This window comes from Phocoena phocoena, chromosome 10, assembly GCF_963924675.1.
Source record: "Phocoena phocoena chromosome 10, mPhoPho1.1, whole genome shotgun sequence".
NCBI lineage: Eukaryota > Metazoa > Chordata > Mammalia > Artiodactyla > Phocoenidae > Phocoena > Phocoena phocoena.
In genome coordinates, this window is record NC_089228.1 from 38,388,965 (window position 1) to 38,404,946 (window position 15,982).

General features: G+C 56.0%; 2 protein-coding genes across 2 annotated transcripts; one reads left to right on the top strand and one right to left on the bottom strand.

Annotated features, from left to right (window-relative positions):
- The first annotated feature begins 4,181 nt into the window (after nt 1–4,181).
- On the top strand, nt 4,182–12,780 carry UBA7 (ubiquitin like modifier activating enzyme 7). Its single transcript, XM_065885378.1, has 24 exons — nt 4,182–4,237; nt 4,322–4,490; nt 4,590–4,724; nt 4,834–4,940; nt 5,258–5,348; nt 5,449–5,584; nt 5,785–5,882; nt 5,976–6,122; nt 6,526–6,708; nt 6,890–6,997; nt 7,154–7,234; nt 7,312–7,467; nt 7,561–7,726; nt 7,806–8,011; nt 8,110–8,174; nt 8,266–8,449; nt 8,523–8,597; nt 8,851–9,034; nt 9,623–9,705; nt 9,986–10,072; nt 10,164–10,355; nt 11,925–12,017; nt 12,093–12,193; nt 12,651–12,780. The coding sequence occupies exons 1-24, from the start codon at nt 4,182–4,184 to the stop codon at nt 12,778–12,780; spliced, it is 3,033 nt and encodes a 1,010-aa protein (XP_065741450.1).
- A 261-nt stretch (nt 12,781–13,041) lies between these two features.
- INKA1 (inka box actin regulator 1) lies at nt 13,042–14,797 on the bottom strand. The gene is made up of 2 exons (XM_065886307.1): nt 14,625–14,797; nt 13,042–13,881 (listed from the first exon to the last, which is right to left on the bottom strand). The coding sequence occupies exons 1-2, from the start codon at nt 14,673–14,675 to the stop codon at nt 13,081–13,083; spliced, it is 852 nt and encodes a 283-aa protein (XP_065742379.1). The 5' UTR covers nt 14,676–14,797; the 3' UTR covers nt 13,042–13,080.
- Nucleotides 14,798–15,982: the final 1,185 nt, after the last annotated feature.

Sequence of the window (15,982 nt, forward strand, 5' to 3'; positions counted from 1 at the left end):
AGCTCACTGTTCCTGCCAGCAGGGTTTGCTCCTTATTCCAGGCTCCCATTTATAGCCATGATCGGGTGTGGCTGGGCTGCTTCTGCTCCTGGTCCTCCAGACCAGGGTTTTTTGTTGACTGTAAGGACCAAAGTGCTTGAGGCTTCTCAGGCAGCCTCAGCCTGCCCAAGCTTCTGCCTGTCTCTGACTTGCTGTTGGCCTGGACCAAGCAGGGCGGGGAATGGGGGATGGTGGTAGGGAGAGGAGGGGGGCCAGATTTCTTTGTGAAATAAAAAAGATAGAGTCTTTTCTTCCTGACTCTGGGAGTGTAAATTTGCCCTCACTTTGGGGAACTGTCTGGCATGATTTTCTAAAGCGGGACCTTCACCTAGACCCAGACCCAGCAGCTTCACCCTTAGGCATTTGCCCTCTCATAGGGCACAGGGAGACTGTAGCAAGAGTGACATCACCTCAGCTTTGTCCACAGTCTCTAACCTGGGCACAGTGCAAAGGCCATAAGCAGGAAAGCAAATGGGTGAACTAGGGTTTAGACACACAGGGAACTCACAGCAAGCACAACAAATGACCAGTGACACCCCCCTCTTCACCTTTCAACTCTGTCAGACAAATTGCTAGCCTCTGCATCTTAGCTTCAAAAGCACTTTCTCCCAGAAGACTTCCCTTTGAACTTCTAGCTTGGATGAGGACCCCTAAACTTTCCTCTCTCACTACTGGATGGGAGTTCGCCTGTTTCTGCAGATCCCAGCATGGACCTGGCACAGGGGAGAATGCTTCAGGCTGAGAGTGCCCAGCTGCTCTCCAGCAGGTGTGGAGGAGCCTTGGGCTTCTTGGGGAGGAAGTGACGCTCTTGGTTATGGGAGTTGGACCCCTCTGGTGCTGCCTTGAGATGGGGACAGTTAGTGAGGGGAAGTGTAGCATCAAGTTAAGGGTGCAGTGGCTGGCTAATAGCTTTCTTATAGATCAGTAATGAACAATTCAAATTATTTTAAATTTTTTAAAAATGTTTATTTGGCTGCATCAGGTCTTAGTTGCAACACATGGGATCTTCGTTGTGGCATGCAAACTCTTAGTTGTGGCACGTGGGATGTAGTTCCCTGACCAGGGATTGAAACTGGTCCCCTTGCATTGGGAACATGGAGTCTTAGCCACTGGACCACCAGGAAAGTCCCAACAACTAAAATTAAAAACCCAATACCATTTACTTCAGCACCAAAAAAGAAGAAGAAAAAAGAAAACAAATATTTAGGTATAAATCTAACAAAATATGTACAAGATCTCTGTGAGGGAAAACTATAAGACTCTGGGTCTATACATACAGTGGAATATTACTCAGCCTTTTAAAAAATTCTGAAACATGCTATAACATAGATGAACCTTGAAGACATTAAGCTAAGTGAAATAATCCAGGCACAGAGGACAAATACTGTATAATTCCATTTATATGAGATACCTAGAGTAGTCAAATTCATAGAGACAGAAAGTAGAATGGCTGTTGCCACGGGTGGGGAAGGAAGGAATGGGAAGTTATTATTTAATGGGTTGAGAGTTTCAGTTTAGGAGGATGAAGTTCTGGAGATGAATGGTGGTGATGGTGGCACAACAATGTGAATGTCTTTAATGCTACTGAACCGTACATTTAAAGATGTTAAAATGGTAAATTTCATTTTATGCATATTTTATCACAATAAGAAAAAGGACCGAAATTCTGATACATGCTACAACCTAGATGAATGTTGAAAAGGTATGCTAAGTGAAATAAATGAGACACAAAAGGGCAAATACTTTATAATTCCACCTACATTAGGTACCTAGAATAGGCAAAGTCATAGAGACAAAATAGAATAGAAGCTCCAGGGAAACAGGGGATCTAAGATTGTTGAAGAGTTACTGTTCAATGGATACAGTATTTCTCTTTGGGATAAAGAAAAAGTTCTGGAAATAGTGGTGATGGTTACACAATATTGTGAATGTACTTAATGCCACCGAATTGTACATTTAAAAATGGTTAAAACCACAATTTAAAAAAATCTATCTACTTCTATTTTTTTTTTTTTTTGTGATACGCGGGGCCTCTCACTGTTGTGGCCTCTCCCGTTGCAGAGCACAGGCTCCGGACGCGCAGGCTCAGCAGCCATGGCTCACGGGCCCAGCCGCTCCGCGGCATGTGGGATCTTCCCGGACTGGGGCACGAACCCGTGTCCCCTGCATCGGCAGGCGGACTCTCAACCACTGCGCCACCAGGGAAGCCCCCTATCTACTTCTATTTTAATAAGAGTTAAAAAAAATCAGGAATGGATGTTGAATTTCATCAAATGCCTTTTGGTATCTATTTGAAGATACCACTTACTTCAGAATCTGGCCCTGGTTTCTGTACCTAGTAAGTATAACACAGCCAATAAATGTTCACTGAATGAAAAAAACAAACAAACACAATTACCTACTACTTTACACCCTCTAGGATGGATATAATTTGAAAAAAAAAAAAAAAGGAAAACCAGTTTGGCCATGATGTGGAGATCACTTCTGTACATTGCTTGTGGAAAATAGCTTTTTGGTCTGTCAAAAAATTAAACATAGAATTACCATGTGACCCAGCAATTCTACTCCTAGACATATACCCAAAAGAATTGAAAACAAGTACTCAAATACTTGTTCAAGAACAATCGTAGTAGCACAATTCATAATATCCAAAAGGTATAAACAACTCAAATGTCAACAGGTGACTGGATAACAAATTGTGATACATGCCTCTGATGGAATATTATTCAGCCATAAAAAGGAATGATGTACCGATACATGCTACAATTTGGATTAACCTCAAAAAGATTAAGTGAAGGAAAACAGATACCAAAGGTCACATTTTGTATGATTCCTTTTATATAAAATATCCAGAATGGGCAAATGCCTAGCGACAGAAAGCATATAAGTGTTTGCCAGGGGGTGAGATGTGGGATGTGGGATGGGTAGCAATTATTTAACATGGTTGTGGTGTTTTTCAGTGGGTGATGAAGTCTTGAAACTAGAGAGAGATTGTGGTTGCACAACATAGTTAATACACTAAATGCCACTACATTGTGTACTTTAAAATGGTTATTTTAATGTTGTATGGGTTTTACCTCAATTTTCTTTTTTACCTCAATTTTAAAAAAAGAATTTATGATAGCACCTGGTTTAGCTATTGTGGACTTTTGTGGGGAGCTGTGGTCCATCCTCTAAAGAACTGGCCCCCAGTTCCTAAGAAGGCAGAAGGGGACATCTGTGGGTGAAGGGTACACAGGATCTCTCCTTTCTATTTTTGCAGCTTCCTCGGAGTCTATAATTATTTCAAAATAAGTTTAAATGACAAATAAGGACACGTGATCATGGCTGCCCCATGCCTTCCACTCTCAGGGCTGGCACTCAGAGACTGAGAACCCTCTTTGAGTCCTGGCACTCATCAGTGAGAGATCCTGACAGGCCGCCTAGAGCTGCCGACTGTCCTGACCAGGCAGCTGTGGGCAGAGGGGAATCCCTGATCCCTGAGGAGATGGCTCAGGGGCACACAGGCACTCTCAAAGATGTTAGGCTCCACCCCAAGTCTGTAGTTTAAACCCTGGATGTGGGACAACATAATCCATAAGCTCTCACAGCCTCTGGGATGGGACTGGCTCTGCCCTCTAGGGTCTCTAAGTCTCTGTGTGTGGTTAGGAGACCAGGCGAGTCCTCAGGACAAGGGAGTTCCCACCGGTACTCTGTGGGCAGGAAGCCCATCCAGGCAGGGGCCCTGAGGGGGATAGGGGCCTGAGGTTCAGGACATCTAGGGAGCTACAGGAGACCGCATGGATCCCTCCTATGGCCCTGCCCCCTCCCTCAAGAGAAATACCTGCTCTCCCAGAGGGGGAACAGATCCAGGAATTCTGTCCTACCTTGCCAGTGCCCTAGGGCTGCCAGAACTCTTCTTTGCCAGGCTAGGCTGTGCTGGACAGGCTGGAGGCAGGACCAGGAGCCTGCTCAGTCTAGTTTCACTTTCACTTTTGCTTTCCCCCGAAATGACAGAGGAGCCAGGAAGAAAGCTGTGACCAGCAGTGTGCTTCACTCCTTAGCCTTAGTGCCTATTTGCACTGGCTACTGCTGGCACTACCTGCCACGCAGAGACCCTACCTGTAAGCGCTGCAGCCTGTTTTCCGGCCCCAGGCCTCAGGATGGATGTCTTGGAGACCTCCAAGTCGCTGGATGAAGAGCTGTACTCGCGGCAGCTGTGAGGCCCGAGGTGGGGAGGAGAGCGGGGTGGCCTTCTGACTTCTGATCTCCAATCGCCTGCCCTCTTACTTCCCACCCACAGGTATGTGCTGGGCTTGCCAGCCATGCAGAGGATTCAGGAAGCCAAGGTGCTACTGTCAGGCCTGCAGGGCGTGGGGGCTGAGGTGGCCAAAAACCTGGTCCTGATGGGCGTGGGCAGCCTCACTCTTCATGATCCCCACCCTACCTGTTGGTCTGACCTGTCTGCCCAGGTGAGGGTCCTGGGGGGCTATGGGTTTCCAGACTATAGCCCTTGGGGAGAGGGCCCAAGAGAAAACTCCTTGCTAAAGCCAGACTGGGTCTCTCTTTAGTTTTTCCTCTCAGAGCAGGACTTGGGAAGGAGCAGGGCTGAGGCATCTCAAGAACTTCTGGCTAAGCTCAATCGAGCTGTTCAGGTGTGCATCCACACAGGTGACATCACCGAGGACCTGCTGCTGGACTTTCAGGTGCCCTCCCAGCCCTACTCTCCAGGCCAGCCCAGTGTCCGCCTCCAGCCTTTAGCAGCAGGGTGGGCTTGAAGTGGTTCTGGCCCTGCTGATCATGAGGTCCACCCAGGTGGTGGTGCTGACTGCCTCGGAGCTACAGGAGCAGCTGAAGGTGGGCACCATCTGCCATAAACACGGAGTCTGCTTTTTGGTGGCTGACACCCGAGGCCTCGTGGGGTGAGATGGCTTACCTAGCCTGCCACATCACAGGCAGCAACTGGTCCCAGTGCTGTCCCCAGCTCCAGGCTTGCTCCAGATCCCCTCCACCCAACCTCAGGCCTGTCCCAGCATCCCCTCTTGATTATACAGTCCCCAGTCCCACTTGTGTGCTTCCTCTACCCCAGCCTCCAGACTTGATCCAGTAAATCCTTCAAGCCTCTCCCAGCATTCTTTTCCCGATTCCTCTGGGCTTGCCCTAGTGTACGTCACCCTTCACCACAACTGTGGCAGTTAACCACTGAGCCATCTCAGTGACCCCTCCCACCCCACCACAGGCAGTTGTTCTGTGACTTTGGTGAGGACTTCACTGTGCAGGACCCTACAGAGGCAGAACCCTTGGTGGCTGCCATCCAGCACATCTCCCAGGTGGGTGCTAATGTGGGGGGTGCTCACCTACTAAGGAGGGGCTGCCAGAGCCTGTGGAAAGCAGGGACAGGCAGCCCTGAGCAAGCCACCTCTTATCCAGGGCTCCCCTGGCATTCTCACTCTGAGAGAAGAGGCTGATGCCCACCGCTTCAACAATGGGGATTTGGTGACTTTCTCAGGCATTGAGGGCATGGTGGAGCTCAACGGCTGTGCTCCTCGGCCTCTCCACGTGCAGAGTTAAGTCAACCCCACTCCAACTCCAGGCTCAGTGCCCGGGTCCCCACTGGGGGTGGACACAGCCTGGTCCTTGGAGATAAGTTCTCCCTCCCCCTTCCTCAGGGTGGAGCAACATCAAGAATGTAGATGCAAGACAGGACGGGGTGTGGGGAACTACTCAGGTTCAGAGGGTATACTGACCAGGCTCAATCTCCCCCAGGAGATGGGACCTTGGAGATTGGGGACACAACAACTTTCTCTCATTATTTGCGTGGTGGGGCTGTCACTGAGGTCAAGAGACCCAAGACTGTGAGCCACGTGAGTTCAAGTGCATCTGAGGTTGGGGAGCTTGGGCACCTCGAGGGACCCACAGTGTTCTGGACATGAATGTGAACCGAGTGCCCCCTGCAGGAGCCCCTGGACACAGCCCTGTTTCAGCCCCGTATTGTGGCCCAGAGTCTCCAGGAAGTTCACCGTGCCCACTGCCTGCATCAGGCCTTCCATGCACTGCACAAGTTTCAGCAGCTCCATGGCCGCCCTCCTAAGCCCTGGGATCCTGTGAGTGTCCCTGATGCCCCTCCCTCCAGCCTCTGTCTTAACAGGGCCTCACCTACCAGGAGGTGACAATGACTGTCTTACAGATCCAAGACTGAATCCAGAAGCAGTTTCCCACTCATATAAAGGAGATGATATAGACCAGAGGCTGGGTCCATGAAAGGGCCAAGCACAAAGCCTGGGGACCCATACTACTCCTAACCCCTAAGATCTGGCCTGGAAGGTGCCTCCAGGTTGGGGAAGCCTCCAGGGCCATTGTCTGGCACCGGGCATCCGCTAGTGGGACCCTCCCACTCAGGCTTCTGCTTCCTGTTCTGTGGAACAGGGTGGATGGCTGCCTGAAGGTTTCAAATGGGGAGTGGAGCTCAAGCTGGGGCTGCTTTACCAACGGAGTTCTACCCGATAGGTTGATGCAGAGATGGTGGTGGACCTAGCCCAGGCCCTGGAATCACTGAAGGGGACAGAAGGAGAGCCTTTGGAAGAGCAGCTGGATAAGGCTCTGGTGCGGACAGTTGCCCTGAGCAGTGCTGGTGGCTTGAGTCCCATGGCAGCTGTGCTGGGTGCAATGGCTGCTCAGGAAGTGCTGAAGGTTGGTACAGGTAGAGGCAGGGCAGGGCTGGGAGGGGTGCAGAGGTCGGTGTGGGTGCCACAGGGTGCCCAACACCAGATAGTGACCCTGGGGGCTTCACCAACCTGGGTGCAGCCCTCAGCCAGGATCTGAGGGGACTAGGAGGTGGGAAGAGTCCCCAGACTGAAGTGCTGACTTCTAGGCAGTCTCCAAGAAGTTTATGCCCCTGGACCAGTGGCTGTACTTTGATGCCCTTGATTGCCTTCCAGAAGATGAGGAGCCCTTTCCCAATCCTGAGGACTATGCACCGGTGAGAACCTGGGGTAGGGGTGCAAGCCTTATCCAAACTCAGGACTGGGGGGAAAGAGGAAGAACGGTCCCGAGATCCTGACCTGGAAAACTGGGTGCAGGAGGGAGATGCAGCACAGGCCAGTGGCCATCACTGACCCCTGTCTGTGTCCCCTAGAGAGACTGCCGCTATGACGGGCAAATTGCAGTGTTTGGGGCCGGTTTTCAGGAGAAGCTGAGCCACCAGCACTACCTCCTGGTAAGCTATGTCGTGAGGTTGGGAGTATGTGGAAGGGCAAGTCCTGGCCCTCTGGCTAAGGTTGCTCCTGCTGGCAGGTGGGTGCTGGCGCTATCGGCTGTGAGCTGCTCAAAGGCTTTGCCCTAGTGGGCCTGGGTGCTGGCGGCAGCGGGGGCGTGACTGTTGCTGACATGGACCATGTGGAGCGCTCCAACCTCAGTCGCCAGTTTCTCTTCAGGCCCCAGGACGTTGGTGTGAGTGCTGACCTGTCCCCACACCCGTGTCCTGGACTGTCCTCCCACAATGCGCCCCTTCCCCCACCCAACGTCTTCCTGCTTTCTTCTCAGAAGCCAAAGGCGGAGGTGGCTGCAGAGGCCGCTCACCGCCTGAACTCAGACTTGAAGGTGACCCCGCTCACCTACCAGCTGGATCTTACTACAGAGCACATCTATGGGGACAACTTCTTCTCCAGTGTGGATGGCGTGGCTGCTGCCCTGGACAGTTTCCAGGCCCGTGAGTGCTCAAGCCTAGAACTTACCCTTTGTCTGAGGCTGTGCCAGCCCCACTTCTGACCCTCTGCCCCCCTCGCCAGGGCGCTATGTGGCTGCTCGCTGCACCCACTATCTGAAGCCACTACTGGAGGCGGGCACAAAGGGCACCTTGGGCAGTGCTTGTGTGTTCATACCACACGTGACTGAGGACTACAGAGCCCCCGCCTCTGCTGCAGCTTCTGAGGATGCCTCCTACCCTGTCTGCACCGTGCGGCACTTCCCCAGCACAACCGAGCACACCTTGCAGGTGAGAAGAACCCCAGAGACTCCTACCCACCTGGCTCAGTCCTCAGCTGCAGACCCCTTTGCCAACCGGCACCTCATGGTTCCTCCCTCCCCTCACAGTGGGCCCGGGATGAGTTTGAAGGACTTTTCCATCTGTCTGCCGAGACCGTCAACTGCCACCAACAGTAAGACCGCCAACAAGGGTGAATGGGAGTCCAGGCTCCCTAACACCAAGAGGCTTAGGGCTTAGCCTCAGACTTTCTCCTCTGTCCGCAGGGCACTCACGTCTCTGGCACACTTGGATGAGTCACAGGTGCTGACCGTGCAGCAGGTGGTGCTGGGTGTCCTGAGAGAGCGTCCACAGACCTGGCAAGACTGCGTGCTTTGGGCCCTTGGCCAGTGGCAACTCTGCTTCCATTATGGCATCACACAGCTGCTGAGCCGCTTCCCACCCGACAAAGTGGGTGGCTAGGGGTCAGGAGGCTGAGGGCTCAGGGTGACCCGACTGAGCCCAGCAGCCTCCATTTCCCTAGGTGCTAGAGAATGGAACTCTTTTCTGGTCGGGTCCCAAACAGTGTCCCCGGCCCTTGGAGTTTGACGCCAGCCAAGTGAGTGGAGTCCCTTGGTGGCCCTGAGATGGGAATATGGCCCCTCAGAATGGAGGTGGGCACCTCTATATATTGTAGAGATGCACAGATGCTGAGAGGGAGAGAGCCATGTTTGTGCCCATGTGGGTGTCCAAATGGGAGGCAGAAGCAGGCATTCAAACAGATCCACAAATGGGCGGTGACCCCCACCCCATGCACCCACACAAGCTCGCTCAAGCCCATGCAGCCACCCATGCTCTTGGTCTCATTGCAGGACACGCATCTCCTCTACGTGCTGGCGGCTGCCAACCTGTATGCCCAGATGCATGGGCTGCCTGGCTCACGGGACCAGACTGCGCTCAGGCGACTGCTGAAGTTGCTGCCATTGCCTGACCCCCAGGACTTAGCCCCCATTTTTGCTAGTGACCTGGAGCTGGCTTCAGCTTATGCTGAGTTTGGTGAGGTCCCTGACCCTGGCCCCCCGTGCTGTCACCCAAAGGCCTGACCCTCCTCAGCCTGTGCTGCAGAAAGAAGACAGGGTCTGGGGGCCCTGAAGCCAACTCAATACCTCTCAGGCCCTCTGACCTTGCTTCTCTGTAGCCTTGGGTTCATCCTCTGGCCCCTCAGTAGGTCCTCTCCCTGCTGCCTACCCCATCCCCACCCCACTCCCCCGCCCCCATTCCTTTGGCAGACTCTCAGCCAAAGAAAACAAAAACAAAAAACAAACAAAAAAGCACAAACCACTGGGCCCTAGGGAGCAACTATCTGTGGCCCCCAGATGAGAACAGAGTCACATAGGTGTGCATGGGTGCACACCCACACACCCACACACACCCACACACACACACACACACACACACACACACACACACACACACACAAGTGAGGGCTGGGGCTGCTGGACAGGAGACTGCACCATCCATCAAGGGGTCTCCTTGAAAGTGGTAAGTGATAGACTTGGCAGGGACCAAGGATAGGCAGCAGGCTCCAGAGGAGCGCAGGACATGGGGACTAAGGACTGCCCCAACACCCCCTTCCCCTGACAGGCCCTGAGCAGTCGAAGCAACTGCATGAAGCCCTGGAAATCTGGACTGTGGGCCCTCCCCTGGAACCCTTGACATTTGAGAAGGTGGGAGCCCAAGCGGGGGTGAAGGGCCGGGCTAGAGAGGTTGTTGGGGAAGGTCAAGAGCTAAGAGGGTAGCTTTGAAGCCCCTTGGCCTGAGTTTTCCTCCCAGAAGGACCCCAGAAGCAGCTCAGCTTCCCCGAGCCTCAGCCTCCTTATCTGTTAAGTGGGGAGATGTGAGCATCCACCCCACTGAATTGTGTGAAGAGCTGTGCAGTGGCACAGGCTCGGCCGAGGTGAGGGGCACTGGGACAATGCTAATACTACTGTGCCTTGGGCCTCACAGGACAATGATTTCCATGTGGATTTTGTGGCGGCAGCGGCGAGCCTGCGAGCTCAGAATTATGGGATCCCACCAGCCGACCGCACCAAGGTACCCTGCCCCGTGGGGCTCAGGCCTGGAGGTGGGGGTCAAACCCTAGCCTTATGCCTTGGGCCCAGACCAAATCTCCTGTCCTTGGCAGACCAAGCGAATTGTGGGCCGGATTACCCCAGCCATTGCCACTACTACGGCAGCTGTGGCTGGCCTGGTGGGCCTGGAGCTGTATAAGGTGGTGGGCAGCCCACGGCCCCGCAGTGCCTTTCGCCACAGCTACCTGAACCTGGCTGAAAACTACTTTAGCCGCTGGGTACCTTACGCCCCAGCCATCCAGAAGGTGAGCCCTTGACACCCCACCCATACCAGACCTGAGTTTTCCCTGCACCTACCCAAACAGGCCCTACTTTAGCTTCAGGCTCTCATCAGGACCCAGACTCTGGGGGAGTCATCAAGACTCCCTCCAGTCGCCTCCCTGCTGCAAAGCCAGGCTGGGACCTGTCAGACACAGGAAGCAGCCGTCATCCACCCCCACCCCCCAACAGTCAGGGTCTGGGGGAGCTGCAGCTTTAACTCATTAGTGGAGCCAGACATCCCCCACAGTTCCCTCCTTCCCAGAAATGCCCCTGAGGGGGAGGGGGGACTAGGGCCCTAGCCCCAAACAGAGCCTAATATCAGCCTGCAAAGCATGGGGATCCTGGCCCTCCCCCTCAACCTGAGTTAAAGGGCACTGAGCTCACCACCACGGGTGTGGGGTGTGCAGCCCTGTGGGGATGTGTGCATTCATGTCACAGGTGTGAGTGCACACAGGTCTGGGCATCCTTGGCCCTGTGGTGTGTGGGCATGGAGGGAGCATGCTTGCACATCTGTGTGCCAGATGGGACTGCAGGGCTCTTTCACAATGTGGGCTTGCGTGTGTGTGCATGTGAGTACACATGTGGGCTTGTGTACATGTGTGTTCCTTCAAGTGTAGGGCTATGAATGCCCCTGGCTGTGTGCCCAGGCTCTGCAATAGTTGGCATTTCCTTAGGGCAGAGGAGAGGGTACAGAGAGAATTCCCTCACCAGGGGAGAGGGGAGAGGTCATGGGCCAGCACTGGGCTTTTGCTGAGCAGCCCTGGGGTCCCTCAGGGCACAGCACACAGAGCCCCTTTGTGAGGGGCCCCTCCTCTAGCTAGAACACAAGCTGCCTTTGTCCGTGGAGGAGGGGGAGGGGAAGGGTCCCCCATCTCACCTCTGGCCTCGTCTCAGCTTGACCCCACTGTGTTTTCTGGGGAGCTGGCAGAACTCCTCCTGTCTTGGTGCCTGGCTGCCTGCCACCCTTATGCCCTCAGCTCTGGGTACCAGAACCCCAAGACTCCAGAAATAAGGAAGGAACAAAGGGACCGGAAGAGGAGTCCTCTGTGGACTGTGTTCCTGCTAGAGTCACTGTGCCTCTTGCCATGTGCCCATGAGTAGTCCAAGGCCCTGGTGGTAAAGGATTAGGGGACAGGATTTACCCCACCCTCAGCATCCAGCCTTGCATTTGAGGAACAAGCAGTTTTATCAGAGACTGCAGCAGCCCTGCTCCAGCTTCCTCAGGAAGCATTGCTCCCCCCAACAACACACACACACACACACACACACACACACACACACACACACACACACACACGACGGTGTGATGGATCGCCTGTTTCCCTCTGTGGGGGCCCCGTAGCCCCATTTCCTGTGTTGGCCCCAGCATGGGCGGGGAGGGTGTTGAGATTCTGGGCCCAGATCCCACCTTCCACCCCCACCCCCTGGCTTCTCCTTCCTGCCTCTAGTCCAGCTCCTCCCCTAGGAAAGGGGCCATAAGCTATTGGTAACTGAGGTAGGGGGAGGGTGTGTGTGTAAGAAGCTTCTCACTCCTCCCCACTACCACCCCCCAGTTCCATCACTGGAAGTGGACCTGTTGGGACCGCCTGGAAGTGCCTGCTGGGCAGCCCGAGAGGACCCTGGAGTCACTGCTGGCCCATGTCCAGGTGTGCCCCATTCCTGCCCTTCCCCCAGGCCTGGCCCAGCCTGGCCCAGCTGGCACCTAACCTGTCTCTCTCTAGAAACTAAATGGGCTGAGGGTGAGGATGCTGCTGCACGGGAAGGCCCTACTCTACTCAGCAGGATGGTCTCCTGAAAAGCAGGACCAGCACCTGTCCCGCAGGTGAGCCCACACCTGGCTTTAACCTCATTCTGTCCCTGGAGGTTGGAGGTGGGGGACAAGCAGCCTTTCCTCTTCCCAATCCCATTTGGGCCCCTCACACCTTCCTGAAGTTTTCTTTTGCCAAATGGAGCCAGCAAATGGGCTGGGGGCGGGGTGAGGGCCAAGAGCCTGAGGAGGGGCCTCTAGGAGCTGCCTGCTTGGCCAGCCCCACCAGCTCACGCCCTGCTCAGCTCCCCTTTCACGGCCCACTCCCAGAGGACTCACAGCTTCCTGCCTCCTGCCCACCCCGCCAGCCGCTCCTAAAATAGTTTCAGATGTTTCCTGTCTTGGGCTGCTCCTGCTGCTGGCTTGGGCTCCTTATGGCCCGCCAACACCCTATAGTCCATGCCAGGACACTCTCTGCCTGCCACTGCTCACCTACCCAATCTCCCCACCCCTCTCCCCCCCATGCCACCAGGGTGACGGATCTGGTGCTGGAGGTGACACGCCAGGTGCCTAAGCCTGAGCAGCGGGTGCTGGTATTGGAGCTCAGCTATGAGGGTGAGAAGGAGGACGTTACCTTCCCACCCTTGCACTACAAGCTGTGACAAGGCAGCAGCCCCATCACCCAGTTCTGTTGAGCCATGCATCCCAAGCCCACAGTAGGCGCTTAATAAATGCTTGTTGAAGGAAGGTGTAAGTGGACAGGATGGATGATGGAACACGGGGCAGACACATGGGGTGTGACATGGACATGACAGGGACCCCTGCAGGGAGGGAAAAGGCTCTTTAGATTCGCCTGCCTGAGTTGTGCCTTGCAGGACTGAGGCTGCCTCCTGGAGCCTCAGGGGTATGGAACCAGGACAGTGCAGAGAAAGGCCTTTATTGTCCCAGGCTGGAGGGCAGGGTCAGAGGTAGCTGACAACATCATTGCAGATGATGGGCTGGCGACTGCGGCAACTCATGAGGGCTGCAAAGCGTGAGACATCTGCAGGCAGTTCGGGTTCCGGGCGAGGTGGGCATGACAGTCGCTTTCCTGCCACTGCTGCCCGGCGTGCCCTGGCCAGCTGGCGCCGCAGCTGCTCAGAGAGGCCAAGCAGGAACTGGGGGGGCCGAGCACGGGCACGGGGCCCACCCCCACTGTCCCCCTCACCTGCTGCCTCGGGCAGTTCCATCCAGTTGTGCACCAAGTCAGCAAAACAGTTGTCTCCCAGCACCAGGGGCTGGCGACTACGACCTCTGCTAAGTAGGGCTGCTGTCCAGTCCTCAGCTTCCAGCCCCTGCCAGTGCTCCAGGCAGGCGTCTGGGGTGGACTTGGGTCGTGGTCGGTGGGCAGGTGGTACACTGGCCGCAGGAGCTCTGCCAGGCAGGGGGATGCCACTGGCCGAGAGGCGCTGTCTACGGGGGGGCCATGCTGAGGGTGCTGGATGCTGGAGTACAGGCAGCTCTTCCTCTCTCCATGTGCTGCCTGACACCTCTGAGAAGCCAGAGTCCCAGTCTAGGGCATGCTCCCTGGGGCCTCCCAAGGCTGCACCCCTGTCTCCTGTCACCACAGCTTCTTCCTCCTCTTCCTCCACACCACAGGCTGAGTCCTCTTCCAAGGCATCTGAGGCCCTGAGCCGGTGCTTGAGCCGCATGCCTGGGCCAGGTTTGGGGGGTTCTGGAAGGGGGCCAGGCATTGGGGGTGAGTCTGTGTCCCGGCCACACAGCTGTGGAAGAAGAGAGGGCAGAAGTCGAAGGAGCAGTGCTTGTCACCCCTGTCTGCCTGGTCAGGCCAATTCCAAAACAGAAGGCCCAGGAGGGCTGGATTGGCCTGCAGGCCTAGGCAGCAAAGCCTCTAGTGGGCACAGGGCCGGCATGGGGCGCTGGCACACGAAGCTCGTGTGGCTCCCATCGGCCGACCTGGTGGCAGTCCGGCAGGCTGCAGCACGCAGCGCCGGGCAAGTCGGTACCCGCCACCAGGGCGGGAGGCAGGGTTGCGGGCCTGCATTGGGAAATAAGTCCTGCTCAGGGCTGGGGGGGCATCCTGTGACTCTTGAGGGATTCAGCTCCCCAAAGCCCTTAGCGTCTTTCAGAGAAGAATAGAGCACCTGCCAGGTGGGGTATAGAGGACAGAGGTACAGGCCAGCCTGGAATAGGGGGCATCCATAGCAGCGCCACACCTCTTTAGTCCCTCACAGCCCCCTGCTCCGCCCCACAAGAAGTTTCTTCCACCAACTTCCTCCGCCGCGCCGGCAGCACGGCCAGCTGGGCGGCTGTTACTTGATGCCCAGCACAGCTTCCAACCGTCCGAAACCCGACGCGGGCCATCTGGGCCATCTGCGTCGCCCCGCCCCCATCCTGTCTTGGATGGGCACTCGGGAGAGCCCCCCACCCGAGTGCCGTTCGGGCAGGAAGGCAGCCGAGCACCCCATACACGTCCTCACAAGCCACACCCGCTCCCAAGCCTCACCAGTTCCCAGCGGAGCTGGCCCAGGAAACTGTCAAGCCGAGCACTGTGCATGCCCGTTCCGGAGCCCCCGCCAGGCCTGCCAGTTCCTCTTCGAACTCCAGCCAGAGGGATGCGGAGAGGGCCCCGCGGGCCGTCCAGCGGCGCCCTTACCCTCCGCCTGGCTCCGCGGCTCCTCCCTCTCCCTAGCTCCCGCCGTCGCTGCCGCCCCAACATCTGGCAGCCCCGGCCCCGCCCCTAGCGCCGCAGCCAATGGGGCTGGGGCGGGGCTGATGTGGCCCCGCCCCCCGGACTCTGCCGGGTGGGTGAGCCGGACACCCACTACCAACTCCACAGCAGCTCTGGGGGGAGGGGCAGGACTATAGCTGGAAGCTGGGCCGCGTCCGGCCCCTGACTACCCGGGCCGTTGAGCTGACTCCGGGTTCGTTGCATGACCCAGGACAAGTCGCTGCCTTGCGGTAGCCTCAGCTTCCCCATTTTTCCCAGGATAGAGTTGTGGTCCCTCCCGCGCGGGTTCCCTGGCTGCGCCCTTGAGCGGGCAGAGCGCCCCCAATCGTCGGATTCGGCACTGATGTGGCCCACTCGCGGTTCGACCCACTGGATCCGCTCCTGTAGCCGGCCTTGACAGTCCCTGGAAGTCATGGGAGGGGTCCGGCCCCTCAGAGGACTCCGGGAACGCCGAACCTCTTTGCAGCACCGGGGAGGAGCCTCGGCCAAGGCCCAGACCCCGCCCTATCTGCCCCTCGTCTCGGCCTAGCTAAGCAGGGCTGCCCTCTAGTGGGCAGCGCCTGGTTAGCTGCGATTCCCGCGGCGACACTCCCATCCCCTCTGCCCCAGACCACAGGCGGGCTGAGTATAGGGGGTTACGGCGGGGGTCTCTGACCCACCTTACCTGAGCCCGCTCCATAGTCGGAGGCTAGGTTCAAGGACACAGACTAACTGGAGACAAACTAGACAAGTCTGTAGACAGAAAAATACCAGGGAATGAGGGCGACGGGCCAGGTTGGGAGAGGGGACTCTCAGAGGAGGTGGCATTCTGTATGGGAGCTGGATGAGCCATCAAGGGGAGATCAAGAAGAGGGGCATTCTAGGTGGTGGGATCAGCCAGTTACAGGCCCTGAGAGGACAGGAGCTAGACAGGACATAACATAAAGAAGACCTAGATATCTCTGATGGTGGTAGTTGGGGGAGTGAAGAGGTCAGCAAAACCAGGCTCCTAGCAGTCTTAGAAAGGAATAAGGGGTTTTGTTCTTGGTGTGATGGGGAGCAATGGGGGCTTTTGAGCATCACCTGGGCTGCAAAGAAAGGGGTCCCTTGGGGGAATGTTTTGGAGTTAAAAATCAAGCCTTGCTGATGCATGA